A 17748-nucleotide genomic window follows, 5' to 3' on the forward strand; every position below is an offset into this window, starting at 1 on the left:
GAAAATAGTTCAGAAGATCTCAGAGCAGGTTTACAAGTACAACTTGTGCACAGACACCACATACCATCTAGCCCACTTGTTCATCGTTTCCTCAGCCCAAGAATATACTTTAGCTAGCATCACAACTGCAAGTCTGAATGAGTGCATTCAAGAGTCACTGAATGGTACTCATTAAGCAGAACAACCCAGAAAGCTCTGTTACTGAAGACATTGTCCTTTTGAGCAGCATTTTGAGCAGGAGCTGCCCAGGCACGCTAAAGAATCTCGCTGACTTGCACAGTTGTGCTGACACTCGAGGTATTAATTCCTCATGGAATTATTTTCTTATTCTAATTAACAAGTTGTTTTCGCCCATCCATTTTCTACTGAATGTACATCTGGTTCCAAGGCTCCAGGAATTCTGATAAAATGCCCCCACTTTTCACAAAGCATTGCATCTTACCTTTGAAGTCCACCTCTCCATTGCCGTCTGTGTCAAATATATCTATTACTCGCTGTACCAACGGGTTCTGTTGCAATTCAGGTAAAGACATGAACTCTTCCACACTCAAGGAACCAGAGTTGTCCAAATCAAGCTTCTTAAATCTCTTTCCTAGCCGTTTAATCTCATCAGCATCAACTGAAAGGAAAAAAAAACACCTATTCTCAGTAAGGCTTCCCAGTAACCCCTCTGGCAGTTAAACTGCTCTCTGACCAGTATCCTTCCTACAGCATTACAACTACTTACTGTCTGCATGGAAGGTTATGAAGACAATCTCAATCTCTGAAGACAAATACAAGCTTCTCATTTGAATCAGAACTTACCTTTTTTCCTCCCTGCAGCAGCCATAGCAGTCAGACAGCCCTGTGACTCACTGAATGCCACGTGCTGACAGAGCACTCTGAAGGATTGCAGGTACTTAGCTCATTCTGAGGCGGGCGGCTCTTAGGAGTGCCAGGTATGAAGAAATTAAGAAAGAGAACCCACATTTTCTTAGGAGCTAGCATTATACTTACACTGGACTGACATATAAACATTGAAGAGCAAACAGAAGCTATCACCTATGATGTGTATAATGCACTGACCCTCTCTTGGCAGACCAGTGAAATCTCACTTCCAATCTTTATGGAAAGGATAGCACTGACTAGAATTGGAAGACTTGCTTCCTAAGCAGCCTCAAATGCTTCATAGTTTGTAATTCCACAGGAGAAAATCAAAACAGTCCACAGTCCTCAAAACCATATAAGCAATGACTGAAAATGAAGCCTGCAGCAAGTCCTGAGCGTGCTCTAAGCTGAGCTCACGAGCACACATACAGTCAGCCCCACACTGCTACAGCTTTGCACTCTCTTATTACGCTCAACACAGACTGAAGTGATTCTGCCTTCACACTGAGCTGCTCCAGAAGCCAGAGAAGGTCTCCCTAAGCTGTGCAAAGAAAGCAAGCTAGGAATGTATTTTACCTGAAGCTGGTCTGTAGCTGTAACAGGACCTACAAATATGAACTCAACAAGCACACTTTGTTGGGGCATTCAGCAGAGACCGACTCACAGCACACAATGCCAACAAGCGGCTCTGCACTGAAAAAAGATGGTCATAAGAACCACAGGTAAAAGTTAACTGCAAATGCACAACTGATTGAACACAAAGTTACAGAACTGCAGTGCTTAAGAGAAAAAGCACTACTACTTCAATTTTGAGGGTGATAATCAGAAGGATTTTTTTCTTGAAGAAGGAAAGATATTGGGTACCTTCTTAAACAGTTGGAATTAAAAAGCATACAGTCATATTTCAGTGACTTTTTGTTTTCGTAAAATAGCTTTCAAAATAAAATCAGTAAGTAATAAACAAAGGGCTACATTCATTCACCATATGACTTATTTTAAGCATGAAGAGTTTTTGTCTGTCCTTTCTCCCTTCAATTCAGTCATCAGCTGTGACAGTTCTCTCCTGCTGAGCTACTGAAGGACTTTGTTTCCTTGGCTTTTAAGGAAAAAAAAAATCCAACAGTTAAGCATAGGAGCAAATTCCAATAATATCCAATAATTTTTTTGTTCAGATTTCCACTATAGATACATACACACACAACAATCATCACCTGTGTGTTCCCTCCTTACCAGGCTGCTTTTCCTTCAGTATTTAGCAGAAGGCTGACTTCTAAAAACTTCACACAGCAATCACCAAGAACTGACTTCAATTATCAGAGACTGAAAAAAATCCATCAATAAATAAGCAAATATTTCTTTCCTTCTGTTACATCTCCTTACAGACTGATGCTCACACAAACACCCTGAAGCTGCGAGGCACAGATAATGCAGACACAGCGCAGGTATTTGAACCAGAAGGACTGATGGTGGCAGCAGTAGGCAGCATTCTACAACACCCAAGCTCAGGTGCTGAGGATACAGAAGAAAACACTGTGCAATCCAAAGAGGTCCAAGTCCACGATAGTGTAAACAGGGTGATACAATCACTGAGCAAAATAAGGAGGACCAGGCTTCGTTTACATCACTTGAGGCAGAGCTTGCCTGTGACTCATCGCAGTGATCTGAGCTCCCTTGAGCTGTGGTGCAGTGAGCCTTCCTCTAACCTCATGCTCAACTTTGCCTTTTTTGTGCTCTGCTCCCCAGCTGATGTAAGGCTCTGCTGCGTTTCCTCTACTTGCAAGCAGCCAGGCATCCCATCAGCTTACCATGCCTTACAGAAGGACTAACAGGCAGAAATAATACCTGCTAAGCCATTTTCTTGAAAGGGCTTTGCTGGCAGTTTGCTAAAAACATCAAATAATTCTACTTTAAAGCATAACATTATTTATGTCTGTTTCATAATCAGTTCTGAATTCTTTTCACACCTTGTAACTAAACAAGAGTATTTTCAAATGACTCTTATATCTTAGCATTAAGATTCCAGAGCCAACCAGACCTGCTTCTTATCCTGAACCCATCTGCATACATTCAGAAATGTGACAAATAGGCTGAAGTGCAACAACTACACGCTTCCACAGACCAGCACACAATGACTGTGCAGCTCCATTTCAGCACGGCAGCTGTATCTTTTAGCTGCTCACTCACTCCTATGTTCATACCTACACTGAATGTAACCCTTCTCCCTAACTCCGAACCTTGGGGACGATGATTCAACCCTGTGCAGGTGTGTTTCTTTTTGAAAGTTTGTTTCAAGCTGTAACTCACATTGCTGATGCTCAGGCAGTATTATAAAGAGTTGGCAACTCCTAAAGCTTCACTAAAAGCAAATCTCAGGTGCAACATACCCTGCTTTAAAAACAAAAGTTGGTTTTTTAGTGAAAGTAAAAGAGCACACGCATGGTTAGACTGCTAGCAAGTGAAAGCTGCAAGTAAAAGAATACCTTAAGAATACAGATCTCTAATTGCTCTCATATTCAGATGTGCCATCCCTCCATTGTTGCTGACTACACAATACTTACAGAGGCTCCTGCACAGGGTACTGACCTCAGAAAAACTGCACGTCTCAGCACTGAGCACTTCTGAAGTGTGTTTATCTAAATGTCCAAAGATGTATTTCAAAGATTGGCTTTGCAGACCTTATTAAAATACTGGCTCAAAGCCGTAGCAAACCAAAAACAGACCAGTGAATGTGGTCACTGAAAGCCCAGCCTATGCTTAAAAAAACAGCCGTATGAGCACGGATATCAAGGCAATAGAAAAAAAATAACCTCTGGTAAAGAAAACATGCTCTGAAATGTTACATTTCTAGATAGAACACCCATTTTCCATAAGAATGGACTGCAGAGGTCTCAGAATAAAACAGAAGCGAGAGCTTGAGCTGAAGGTCTCTCCACAGCCCGCTCTGCTGCATGAATATAATGTTTCAGAGTAGCAACCAAGGCTGCCATGTCAGTCTTGGGGATCACATTTCAAAAAGATGACGCCCTTGAGGACACATTCAGCCACTTGTCTTGTATATGCTTACACACAGCTGGTCTAATCCTTTTCATGACTTCAGATGTGTCAATTACAATTTCCTAACTTAGAAAAGATACGAATCTCCTTAACCTAGAACCAAAATACAGGTATAAAACATGGTCTTCTTTGCAGCTTTTTGCTATGGTAAATTTTCCTTATGTTTTCCACAGTTTGGCTAACATCAATTCTTTTTTGCCATGTGCTCAAACAACACAGCTGAGGGAAAAAAAAAAAATCTATATTTTAGGGAAATTGACAATGCTTATTCACACACTGAAAAAAAATATATGTTCTACAATGAAAGGCAGAGTTAAAGAAATACTCGTGACTAGTTAATGGTGTGCTTCCCATAGGTAATGTCCTGAATTTGCTTTCTGTAATGTCAGATCTTAAAACAAAAATATTCTTATAAAATCAGACACTGAGACAGCAGTCAGTGCAGTGCTGGGAGGGCTACGACCAAACACCACCAGTGCAGACAGCACAGATGTGTTACTGCTAACTACCAGGCGCCTAACAATCAAGTCTAACCATTCAAAATCTTTATCAAGTGATCTTTGAAAACACCTTCTGGTCTTCCCTGAAACATTTTCATCTTGTCAGCTGACAGCTGCTTGGAAGCAGCACATACACACAGCATCTGAAGAACAGGGTGAATGCCTTCCTAACAGAGTCACTCACAGATGTGCTGCAGGAGCAGCCCTGTGCCACCCCAAAACCCTGACATCCTCGTTATTCAGTTATTCGCAACTGTCCCAGTGACCAGCCACAATCAAGAAAAGAGGCATCTATGATAACTACATCTTCCTTATAGTTTTTCTTCTCTGCAATAAAAAGGGGCAAACAAACTCAGTAATGAACCTTCATGTTCATAGCTGCTGCAAATAAGAACAGCTTGTCCTAGCATCAGAAGTTTAGAATACCAACCTGCTGCTTACAACTCAGGCAGAGACACAGCTAGTGAACAGAACTATCAGACACCAACTCGTCCCTAAGGAAAATCTGACCAGGGGTGCAGCAACTTAAGAACACACATGTATGATTTAGAAAAAGGCTGCTCATGTCTTCACTATGAAAATCTACCCACATACCCAAATTTAACAGCACATATTGAGAGCATAAGGCAGCAATGTAATGCTTTACTGAAGGGTGTAAGATGCTTCTCACAGGTAGGTCTTTGCTAGCTGATGACTACTTCATGTGGCATAGAGGACTTGCCAATCACTAGTAAAAGCCTGAGTTCTCTGAAAAACATTAAGAAAAAGATCCCTCTGCATTTACTTCTGTGTTGCTGTTGGGCAGCTGATGAGCACTGCAGACCAGCACTGTCAAAGCAGTCAAGAAGGCAGCCCCTATTTTGGCTATCCTGTTCAAAAGCAAGAACTTAAGAATGGTCACTTTAGTTAGCAGTGCACACATGCACAGATCTATGCATGATTCAGTGCTAAGGAAAATGCCCAAGGGAAAAAAAAAAAAGACAGTTTCAAATAAGCACATCCAGCATAATATCACAGGGACACTTCACAAGACAATGCTTTCTTGGGTTGGTTTTAAGCAAGAAATAGGTCAATATTTTCATAGCATAGCCTAAACGCATGAGATAGGACAATTTTATGCTCACATGGCCAAGTAACACCAACTTAGTGGCTTCTCATCTACGTGCCTGCTGCAAGCAAACACAGGAAGGAGATGGGGAAGAAAAATTCTCTTCCAGACTTCTCTTTTCTGCCAGGGTGCCAAGACAGCTTGGGCAATATACTTAGCTCCTGAGATAGCACATCCTGCTCCACAAGCTGTTCCTTATCCCTGAGGAACTGCCATTAGGACTGAGAGAAAAGCCTGACTGCTTTACTAAGTTATAACACTGCACTACATAGACAAAGAAATATGAAGCAGACTTCTGATAGCTTTAATGGAAAATCTGCAGAATAAAAATTAATCCAACAGAAAAAGCCTACATTTTTCAAGGACAATCTTTCACTTTTTTTTTGTTGTTGTTATTATATGAACTGAGTAACTTTTCAAGCAGCAAATTCAGTAGATTTGTGGAAAGCTGTATGCTATCTCCAAATACGATTAACCTCTATCAATATAACAGTCATGAAAAAACTTACAGTGCGAGCACATTTCCAAAGGGTAGCTTGCCTCATTTCCCTGCAACACAAAAAAACAACAAAGGCAATTATTCCCAGGCTAACTCACAGCAATTATTTTAAGTTTCAGCATTGTATAGATCTCAAACAATACAATGTATCCAATAATTTCATTACCCAACAACCTACTACAGTATTTTACTTGGAAAGTTCTGTTACCGAAGTACACAAAGTAATACAAAACCACTGAGAGGTCCCCTCTGATGAGAATTCCCATGGAAATATCAGGCAGCCACATGATATGGATTCATAACATCAATCCAGTATTGCAAAAACAAAAACAGAAGTCACCAAGTATTTATAAATTACACAAATGCTTCAAGGTAAGATAGGATTTCAGTTAATTTCAAGACTTCACACGTGCACACAAGCTGCTTTACCATTTTATTTTAAGAGCAAGGACATGTCCTTAAGATTCACCATACAAAACTTTACTTAACAAGCAAAGAAAACCCCAGCATGTTCTCCCATTCCCCAAAGGTTTCACACAGGAAGAACGATAGGGAAGAGTGGTTTACACATCCAGAAATTCACACCGTAGCTCAAAGTGCTGTCTTAATATGCTCCTGCATTGTAGCTGAACGAGAAGTTATGATTTTAAATCCATGTTGCAGCCCAGTAACCACAGCAAGGGAAACAGCAGCTGTGAGGGTGCAGTCTTTGAACTCACACAAACCATACAGACACATGTGGAACTTAAGGGAGATCTGCAACTGCTACAACATGAACTCCAAAGACGAGAAGCAAAAGCTGGTATTATTCCTCAAATGCCCTACTTTGACCAGAGGGCAATACACACAAAAACACTTCGGATTTATTTAGATTCAGTTAGCAAAGAAGTGACCACACAACTGAAGACATTCACAACCAAACCTCCTCAAAGATATCTGTGAGTGTTTTACAGAAGAAAAACCATAGTTGAGTCTGTAACATGTTCTGTTCATAAGAGGTCCTCTTATGGTGTGGAGCGTAAGGGATTCCACAGCTGAGCACTGGCACAGAAAAAGTCCTCAGAATTATGCAAATTGCACACAAATAGAAATCACTTGACAGAAGAAAAAAGAAGGACATTTAGTCTGGAAGCATGCGACTGCATTTCCTAATAAGGATAGAAAGGGGCAGAACAAACATCTCATGAATTTAAGCACATCTGAGAAGTGTTGGTGTGTGTGTGTGTGTTTGGTTTGCTTTCTTCTTTACATGCAGAAGATAAATATGTTCACGATTCTTATCAGCTCCCCCCCGCCAACAACCCACAAGTTCTCTTTTACCACACTTGCTTTTTGAGAAGAGCAACAAAAAGAACTGTAACTTCTTCCTCAAACTCTGCTTACAATGAGTCAAATAGCAGAAAAAAAAACAGACAGTCTCCCTAAAGCCTAAAAACCATGACTGACATATTCAACAGGAGAAACCTTCACTGTGGCTGGGGATTGAGGAGAACAGTGTCAAGTGGAGAATCTTGGATGGAACCCAACCAAAGTCTCAGAAAAAACAGTGAAGACTAAAAAAAGCAGCACAAGCCCAGTGTGTGTATATGGCATAAGGTATGGGATGTAAAACGTGGGGAGAGCAGAATTTTGAAACAGGAAGAAACAGGAACCAGGGGATCCAGCTAGGCTGCTCTTAAGACACGAGGTCATGAAGAGGCAAGAAAAACACCAGGCTGGAAAGCTGCAAATTAAAGGAGAAAGTTGAATTAAAACCAGTGCACTTATACACAAACAAATGTACAATTAAAACTGGATTAAAAGACCATTCTCAGCACTTATGTACTTGGTGAGATGTTGGGACAAAGCTAATTTCTAACACAGGCCACTGAATTCAATCTAGCTAAAGCAGCATAAAATGCTTCTGAAAATTGACAAGGAAACAGGAATAATTTTCTTCAGTTAATGAACTAAGTGCAACATTTATCAACACTCTTACTGAGCATCTAGATATGCACAATGCTAAGCCATTACCAAGCTATGTGAAGCTGCCCACAAAAATATTTGGAGAGTAGAAGAAAAAGTGAATAAACTTCAGCTTAGCTTTTCTGTGAAATGTTGTATGGGGCTGAATCACGGCCTGAACCTCTGATTGATCACCTGAGGTGAGCAATGAGCCACAAAGCACAGGTGAAGGCAATTCAGCTGTGCTGCAGGAAGGGGTAGAGCCTGGCTGCCCCTCTCCTAGACCTATTTAAGAGCTGACTGCCAGTGAGGAAGGATCTCTTCTGGAGATCCTCTCCGCTGGAGTTTACCATGCGAGCCCAGGATAGGGTGAATGTCCTTCTTTCCTACTCTAGTATAATAACTACATCAGCCAAACTCCTGGATATAAGATACCATCTGTATATTCATTGATTGTACAACTGTTAATGCTAATGAAAAATGTTAGGAATACTTACCTATCCAGGACTGGAACAGCAATCCCTGCAAAAAAACCCAAGAAAATCTACTAAGTGACAGCACAAGAGTTACTGTCTATTCAGTATTTGTTAAGTTATACTTAAATGGGGCATTTAAACAAGCAGTTACCTGTTTTGGATGGGCTGAGCGTTCATTTCCTCAGGACTTTCTAAAGCATTTTCTTCATCTTTCATTTCTCTTTTTGGCAAGAAGAAAGGTGTGAGCTACTCATGCCCTACTCATAACAAGGTTTAGACTTCTGTTTGCACACCTATGACCTGGGTATACACAAATGTGTTCCCACATCTCAAAGACTTGTACCTCATAGATGGAGGTTTAATGATTTGGTACTGGGAGCTGGCATTTTTCACAAAGGATCAAATAAGCTTTTTAAGAAAAGATTGGGTGCATACTGTCACAGGGACGGTTTCAGCGCAAAAAGATTTAACATCAGGTAGTACTGGGAACTGTGTTGGAAAGTATCACTCTGATTGCATGTATTAACATGACAGTTATCACCCAAGAATTTTAATTATAAACCTTATTCAAAGGAATAAACATTGAGTTTATAGTTTTAAAATAATGGTACTCAGTTATAAAAAGGAAAGGTTGGAAATGAGGAGGAAGTTTTTCACACAGAGGGTGGTGAGGCACTGGAACAGGCTGCCCAAGGAGGCTGTGGATGCCCCATCCCTGGAGGCATTCAAGGCCAGGCTGGATGTGGCTCTGGGCAGCCTGGGCTGCTGGTTGGAGACCCTGCACATAGCAGGGGGTTGAAACTGGATGAGCACTGTGGTCCTTTTCAACCCAGGCCATTCTGTGATTCTATGATATTTCATCTCTGATGCAGAGATGACTTACATATGTGCAGAGAAACAACGTTCTGACAAAACTTTAAGATTGCCAACTTTGAAAAAAATCATTATAATATGAGCATTTCCTGCCAGATCCACATTTAGCATGCCTCACACGAGTGAGTAGCCTCTCACGTACACCACATTAGCATCTTCAGGAATGAGTGACATATGGCTTCTTGAAGAAATGCAGCCTGTGTAACATCAGCACTCCGCAGCGTATTTATTTGGCACTTACACCCAGTATAAAACATGCTTTTCTCAGCTGCATCTGGGTATTGCTACTGTACTGCTGGGATTCAACTCTTTTCTTTTGAGTTACGTGATTGAAAACAAGCAGCTGAAACATAAGTGGTATTTTGAATAGCCTTATCTTCTTTAATGGTCCTGAGATTTTCTTCAGTGCTCTAAGATCCCTACAAGTTACTTCCTGGTTAATCAGCAGTAAGATCATGACTTTTAGACTGAAATAATTACCAATGAAGGAATGGTGCAGAGTCTAATAACAGAAGGCTAACCAAATTCTGAATGCTGAAGAGACATCAGTTCACTTGAGATAAAATATGCCACAACAGTCATTTCAGAAGTTTGCATGGCAAGTAGCTTGCTCCTTTAACCAAGTGTTGTTCGTAATTACAATCTTCACTGATCTTCCTCCTTTCAGCAGCTGTGCCTTTTTACTGGTTAGGGATAACCTATTAATGGCTTTTAGTCTTTTCTTCTTCTGTAGGTTACCCATTAAAAAGCGTGTTTCGGTTTCTTTCTTCAGCAGTTACTTCAAATACTGTTCAGTCTTTCTGCTTGAGATCAGTGCTGTACATGCTCACACACAACAGGCTGGCTAAAGGCAACTATGTTGACAAGTCTCCCCTTACTGAGAGCTCTGCACAGGAAAAAACAAAATGAAAACTGCACATAAATTAAAAAATCTGAACTTCATAGCTGCAGTTATTTATACAAAAAAGTTTGTATACAGTAAGACATTAAACTGCAAAGCTGTTCTACATATAGTAAAAGAGATCTAGAAGGTATATTTTGCTAATGTATGTTACTTATCAGCATATCTCTTCATAAGCTGTTAGAGGCTTAGATCTAAGCATCAGCCTTCAGGTAGTTTTCTGCTCTGAGAAAAGCAATGTGTTTAAATGTCGGCTTAGGCCTCATCACAAATTAGTCCTCAAAAGGTTATACATGAGTGACTACACCTAGAGCAGATGAAAGTTTGATTGTCTCAAAGCTTTTTATTTATTTCCACAACCAGACAGTGGATTAATTCAGTGCCAAGAGCAGGCTCTTAAAATGAGTTAAGTACATACAGGAATATTTGTCTGGCATTTGCTACAACTTCTGCAGCAAGTACAAACAAAATCCTTCATCCTTGTTGTAAATGGCCTTAAGAAGTGCACGCTGCCTTGATACTGAAGTTGGCTACTACTCCTACGTACCAAAGCCTCCCCCAGAAAGGCAACATCAGCAGTGTTTCTGCATTTGTGTTTGATGCATGGGCACATCATGAGGCACTGTCAACGTGACATACAGTGCACCTACTGCATTTGTTCCTGCACTTTGTAAATCACTACAGGAACAAACCCACGTGCAAGTGAAGCAGTTAACCAGAGTATGCCAGTTGGGGGCCAGAATTAGAGATTAATCAACTGCAAGTCTCAAACTACACAGAAAGCTGTTTTCTATTCATTTCTAAAACTAGAGAAGGACAAGAATGTTCTAAGGTAAGACAGCAGAGTCTTGCAGTGAGCATTTAAAAAGCCTCCACAAACATGCAAAATGTTTCTATCTCATTCTTCATAACACCAAAGTTAACAATTAGTAAAATTACCTGCTGCAGACAATTCTTCCTTAGATCTTGTTTTCCATGCATTGCTGCTTCCAAAGGTTTAACACTGAAGAACTGTCAGCTTGGTGTTGGGCTTTTTTGCTTGTTTGTTTTGGTAAGTGATCACTAATGAGTTATGAGAGCTTTGGCTGTTATGTAGGTTCATTCCATATTCTTCATTAACAGGGAAATTGGCAAGCTAAATTATGGACAGTATTTATTATGAAGGCTGCAAAAACTTCTGCATAAATAGAACATGCCACACAGACACATCCATAGTTGCTTAAACATTTGTTTACACAGGTTTCAGAGCAAGGCCAGGAGGCTTTGAGCCACATTAATACTCAACTCTCTGAATGCATGGTCAAAAACAAATTCCAATATCTCACCAACTGTAATTTGTACTTTTAATACGTGACTTACTGGTGCAATTAAAACCTACAAGGAGTTTACCAGAGCACAGATAAAAGACCTGCCCAAAGTTTCTGTAGATACCACAACAAATATAGCTTGAAGCAAGTCATGCAGGAATGACACACCACTGGAAAAAAAGCAGCAAGAACATCTCCAGCCGTGCTGATCAAGAAGCACCATGAATATGCTGTTTGAAATCAAACTCATAAGGCTTGCAAGGTTTTTCTTTGTTTGCTTTTTTGTTTGTTTCCTTGTTGTTGGTTTTAAAACAAATTCTTCAATCCAGAAAAGTAGAGTCACAGCCAGAGAGCAGCCTGTAATACCATGAAGGTCAATGAACTGAAAGAAAGCACCTCACTGATGATGACAAGCAAACTTGTGAAGATGTCACCATAGATAAGATCACTAGCAATGCAGCATTTGTGTTTAACTCAAAGGGCAATCAGGCTGCTTTTAAGCTTTTCATTGCAGCCACTAAGGAAAGAATTCTATTTAAGGATAACACAGCATAGTTACCAGCAAACAATGACTAAACTAAAATTAAGAGCTGATAATAGTGCAGACTAACTGCCAAAATGTAGAAGTTAACTTCTTGCACTGCTTCACAGTACTTGCTTTGAGTAAATAGAAAGGACTTGCTTCCCACAGATGTATACCCAAACACTCACTCCTCAGAATTGAGGCTGTCCAGCACAAAACTTCTCCCATAGTGAAATAAATCCACCCCGATGTCCTCACAACCACCCTCATGTCAGTTAGATGCTGTGATTCTAAAGGATTAAGTGAAGCCAAGAACTCAGATGGCTCAACGAGGCGCACAGAAGTTGGAGCAACTCAATTGCTGCACTGTCTAGCCCAAGTTTTCAGCCGCATTTCAAAGAGTCTGACCACAGAAAGAACTAAGAGGGTACAACCTAAGTTTAAGGTGCATTACTTCCAAGCTGAATCCAACTCAGAAGATTATTGAGCCTACCGAGCCATCATATGAATTAGTATTTTTAGAGCTTCAGCTCTGCTTGTGTCCCACTCATTCATATATAGCTACATATATTCATGACCATCATCTTGTCTGTCCAAAATTCCAATACAGCACCTGAAATCTAGGAACCACCTCATTTATCTTGTGCAGTTTGGATGTCAAATCTGATCTCCACGTTACACTTCAGTGTTATCCATGTAAGCAACAGCAGGAACGAAACAGCAAGGAAGCACAAGCAACAAATTCTCAAAAGGTATCCAAGGAACTACAGAAAAACTTGAGGGGCAAGAGGAAAGGTCGAGGAAAAAAGCCATAAAAGCAGCAGTAACGGTACCAGGTTACTAGCACAGACTCCAGTAAAGGGCTGAGGCATTCAGCTGCTACTTAAAAATTACGCTCTCTTGCTCTTCTCTGGATAAAGTTTCCACTAAAATTGAAAAAAATATTATTCACAAAATTCCAACATCTGGAGTTGCCATTAAATCTTGAATTTACAGAACTGCAGTCATGAAAGAAACAGAATGGAATATTTCTCAAATAAATCTTGTAAGATTACGTTAGCAAAACAAACGGGATTTTTACGGGAGCGTGAACCATTTGTTCCTCTCTTCTTTACTCAAGCAGAAATGAGGTGCAAATTCCAGCAACTGGAGATATTTTACTCCTGGACCTTTGAACATAAACAGCATCTACAGAAATCAACTACGATGTTCATGTTTTCACTGTAAACCTTGGTATTTAGTTAGCACGTCCTATGAGATGTTATGTCAGTTTTCTAGGTATACAGAGACCAGGAATGGATTTAAAACCTAATTTTAGGATGTATCCTAAGCATTAAAACACAAAGATTAGACTTTAGCAGTGACTTGCTTTTAAGTTACTGCTTTTACAATACATTTGTTTTCCAAATTATGAGTGCGGGTCATCAGGAGAAGTCCATGAAGAAGAAAAAGTTACAGAAAGGCATTCTGTATTCTGTATCTTATTCTACTACAAGAGTTATTTTATTTAGGAATTTCTCTATCAATTTTAACTTCTTTGACTCGGCTGCAGCACAAGTTCTTGAAGCTTCTCACGTTGAGGACACTAAGCCACATGCATCCCACAGTAAAGAAAAACAAAGCAAGAACTGCTATCATGTTGTTCTTCCATCTTAATGCAAAAAAGAGCTAATGTTTTCACTTTAAATCTGCTGAGGTAAAGGCAGTATGTTCTCCTTCGCTTTTTATTCAACTAACACAAATGTTCAGATGCTGACTCTACAGTTATGGAAAATGCTGATAAATGTTTCCAATGGCTCAGATACTAACTCACCAATCCAGTGCTTTAGAATCTAACAACCTTTTCCCTCCCCCAATCTACAAGAGATGGATATAATCGAGAGGTTTTGTCATATGAAATACTGTACCAGTTCCATTTGAAAATAAAATGTTATAATAAGAAGAAAAAAGTTACACTACACTCTTCCATTCCACCACCATATTTTGCTACAATCTTGATTCTAGGACTTCAGCATAAGCTGTGGCCAACTGTACATTCAGCAAGTGTAAGCCATCATTTCTCATAGCCACGTTATTACTTGACCCAACGCTTTCAGTTCAGCTGCTTGGAAGGTTTATCAGAATTGAGAAAAGCCACTGAACTTTCTGTGCTTAGTTTTCATCCTCTTAACTCAAAGGGGAAGACTGCTTGCAAGGGACAGGCCTTACAGCTCATGCTAGTGCTAACCAAGAGCAAGTGTCAAGAAAGTCTACAAACACTTTGTAGTCAAAAAAGCACACTGGCAGGAAAAGATGCAGCTTGTTTAAACTTACCTCTGGAAGATTTCGAATTGTAAATCTGTTGTTTGTTAAATAGCCTCCATTCATTAATCCTGCCTCTGAAGAGAGCAGTCGGTGTCCTTCAGTACTGAAGGAACTCAAAAATGATAAATATCTAATTCTTGAGCATGACATTTAAATTGCAGACATCAGAGATAATGAAGCAAGGCAAAGGGGATTGCCGGATTGAGGATTACTGCAGGGATCAAGTCAGGCTAAAGCAGTTACAGAATCCTGGCATTGTTGTTCTTTGCAAGTATGCAAAAAGCGTCTGAGCTCACTCTGACACATTTAAAAAGACATATTATGAAAAAGGTATTTTGGATACGTTTATTAGATCTGTTGGAAGCAGAAGAAGTGACGAGTCCTGAGAAGCTTCTGCCCTGGTCAGTACCAGGCTGAACCACACGGCCCCTCAGCCCAAGGTGCAGGAGGTGAGGAAGGCTGCACATGTCTCTGGCAGAGCCTGCCCAGCCCTCCTTAGTCACCACCTAATGCAGTCAGGGCTGTGCCCGAGCTCTGTCAGGCATTTCAAGGGAAGCCACTTGTCCTCTGGCTGGCAGCAGGCCAGTCACTTGGGCTATGCTTTATTTAAAGCCTACGCTGTTCAGGGGTCTCCTCCAAAATGAGTTATTAATGGCTTAAGGCCATCACAGTCAAATATCTATTCTAGGATATCATAGGGAAGCCCTAAGCCAATGAAGCAAGAAGTGAAATCAGAGAAAGTTACTCTTGCCAAAACCTCTATCAGACAGGAAAGCTAAAGGAAGCAGGGGCACGGTTACAAAAATTCAGTATCTTCAGTGTGCCCTTTGACTTAATTACTATCACAGGAAAGGCAGAAATAAAAGTGCATGTACTCAAACGGAACAAAACCACTTGTTTTAGATTTTAATGTTTTGAAGCGTTGAGGACCAAAGATGAACGCTGTAAAATCTGCCCAGTTGTGACAGCAACTGCGATTCGTATTTGTATGAATTGATGCCATAGCCTTTCCAATCTGAAATCAGTTACAACTGTAGAGCTTTCAGAAGAAATAAAAGGTTTCATGATCTTGAAGGTAAAATGAAGTACGTGATTTAATCACAAGTCTGTACCATACACACACCACAGTGCATTTGCTCAGCTGCAGATAAACTAAAGGTGTCTGCAAGAAAAAAGCCATTACCTAAGATAGACCAATTCCTAAGAACACAAGAAACACCAGGGAACAGTTTGCAAAGTAGGAAGAATAGAGACAGAAAACAGCTTTACTGCAAAGTCCTTTTGCCACGTCTGTGTGTGAAAAGGAGCCATGAAGTCCAAGGGTACAGTTAGCATCACCAACACCATGCATGGGATAGGTGCCTACTCCCCAAGGCACCTTTGGCAGGTTGGACATGGTATAAAAAAGCAGAAAGGATAATTGGGTTGCTTTGAACCTACTGTAACTTGATTGTTGTATCTGTAATGTGTTTTGAATATTCAAGTTTACTGTCTCATTTGATGAATTCCCTGACAGTACTTGTAAGATGTCAAGTAGAGAGATATTTAGCAGCACTGGAGACAAACACAGCGCAGTCTTTAAAACAAGGTGAGGAAGAGGCACGATTGTACCGTGTTTAGAAAAGAAATAAATAATCCTTATTATCTGCACTCATATGCATGAAAAACCACAAACTTCCATGAGAAATAGCAAGACATCACTGCCAAAACCTGCATAAAAACTGCAACCTGCAAATAAAACTTCAGAGACAACAGTGTCAGGAACAGATGTGGTAACTTTGGGAGCTAAGGCACCATTCCCTGTGAGCCATGGGCCGACATCACTTTTGGCAGATCCCAGCTATGGCTGCTGGGAGGACACAACCTTATCTACGCAATTGCTGCAGAGCTGGCATTTCTAAAGCTTGCATGAGTATTGAAAATTCCCCGAGTGCTATAATTTGCCAAGCATAAATGAATAATGAACTCTCCAAAAGCCAAGGACGGGACAGTTTCTCAGAAAGATGCTGAAGTAACTTTTGTAGATTAAGGTTCTGTCAGCAATGCACTGAAGTTTTCATGCAAGTGAGCACACGTTAGGAAGCCAGGATGGTTCTCTGTACCTTCAAGATAAGTCACAAAAAATTTACAAGGCAGTAATTTAATTGCTCCATTTACATTCACACACTGGTTTCACCCATAAAACCTCTTACTTGGTTTACTAGTGTAACTGGCAACAGCAGAGAACTTCCAGGCACACAAGTTCAAGCCCAAAATACAGAAGAACTTGTCAGGTATGTGCCATGTTGTCACTTGCTCTTCACAACTATTTAAGCCATTAGAAGGCCTGAAAACTCTTGGCAAATAGAGGTAATTCCCAGTGACAAGTAAGATGTGGTCTCAAGTGAAATGATTTTTCACAAGGAACAATCTCTGTTTTCAAACCACATAAATCAAATTTATACTATCTGAAAAACTGTTGGGGGTCTGTACTCTCAAGCAATATTCTAGGTTACCGCACGTTCAGAAACCTGGCATCAATCACTCTTTAAAGTAAAGTCTTCACTCTTCAAAGTAAAGTCTTAAGACACAGACCAAAAAAAGACAGCATCAAGATAGCATCCCAGCCCCCACTACAATTGCATAAGCCTTACTCAGACATTCTCGGTAGCTCTAAAAGAGATGGTCAGAAACAGCAAACCTGTTGTGACAGAACAGCATTAACAGTCCTGCCTGTTCAGGAATATTACTGCAGAGAAAACAAGCACACAAAGCTCTTCTGTGAAGTTCATTCAGTGCCCCTGGCTAGAGAGGAGACCACAGCAGACTTCTCTGGGGACTCACAAGATGAATGCAATGAGCTGCCTAACCAAGCCACCCCAAAGCACTGCCTTAACATGGACAGACACCTTGTGCCACATGCTAGTGACAACAAGAACAACACTGTGCTGCCTGATCAGTAGCCCAAGTACAAACCCAGCTACCAGACATACAGGTGATGTAAGCTTAAAAACTCCACTGACCTTTATGAATAACAAAAGTGGAGTTGAAAAGTTTTATAGAGCATCTCAAGGAAGCCAATAATCTTTTTCCTATGCAGAAAAAGTAGAAAGCACGATTGAAGATTGTAACCAACAACTATGGTATTACATTATCAGTTAAGGATCAGCATCTTAAAGAAATGAGAGCAAGGCATCCAACAGATCAACAATTCCTTGCACAGCAAGAACAACTTGCACTTGAGGGGAGAACTGAAAAAAGAAACAAAAAAACCCCAAACATATTACACTGATCTTAGAGACATTAGGGGATACAAACTGGCAATAACAGCCATTTAAAATCTTTTGCTTAAGGCTGATCAATGAGGAATGTTCTCTTTTCACTGATAAATACCAGCATTGAAAACCCAAGCA

At 40.4% G+C, this 17748-nt stretch overlaps 1 protein-coding gene across 1 annotated transcript in view; it reads right to left on the bottom strand.

Moving 5' to 3' along the window:
* PPP3R1 (protein phosphatase 3 regulatory subunit B, alpha) overlaps positions 1–17748 on the bottom strand; it is a 33093-nt gene that overhangs the window by 5035 nt on the left and 10310 nt on the right. The window contains exons 2-3 of the mRNA XM_042882205.1: positions 6039–6078; positions 443–619 (exon numbers count right to left, since the gene is read on the bottom strand). Of these exons, the coding sequence (XP_042738139.1) occupies positions 443–619; positions 6039–6078 (217 nt within the window). The remainder of the gene's footprint in view (positions 1–442; positions 620–6038; positions 6079–17748) is intronic.

Source organism: Lagopus leucura, unplaced genomic scaffold (genome assembly GCF_019238085.1).
Source record: "Lagopus leucura isolate 7727_CA_CO unplaced genomic scaffold, USGS_WTPT01 Super-Scaffold_73, whole genome shotgun sequence".
NCBI classification, from domain to species: domain Eukaryota; kingdom Metazoa; phylum Chordata; class Aves; order Galliformes; family Phasianidae; genus Lagopus; species Lagopus leucura.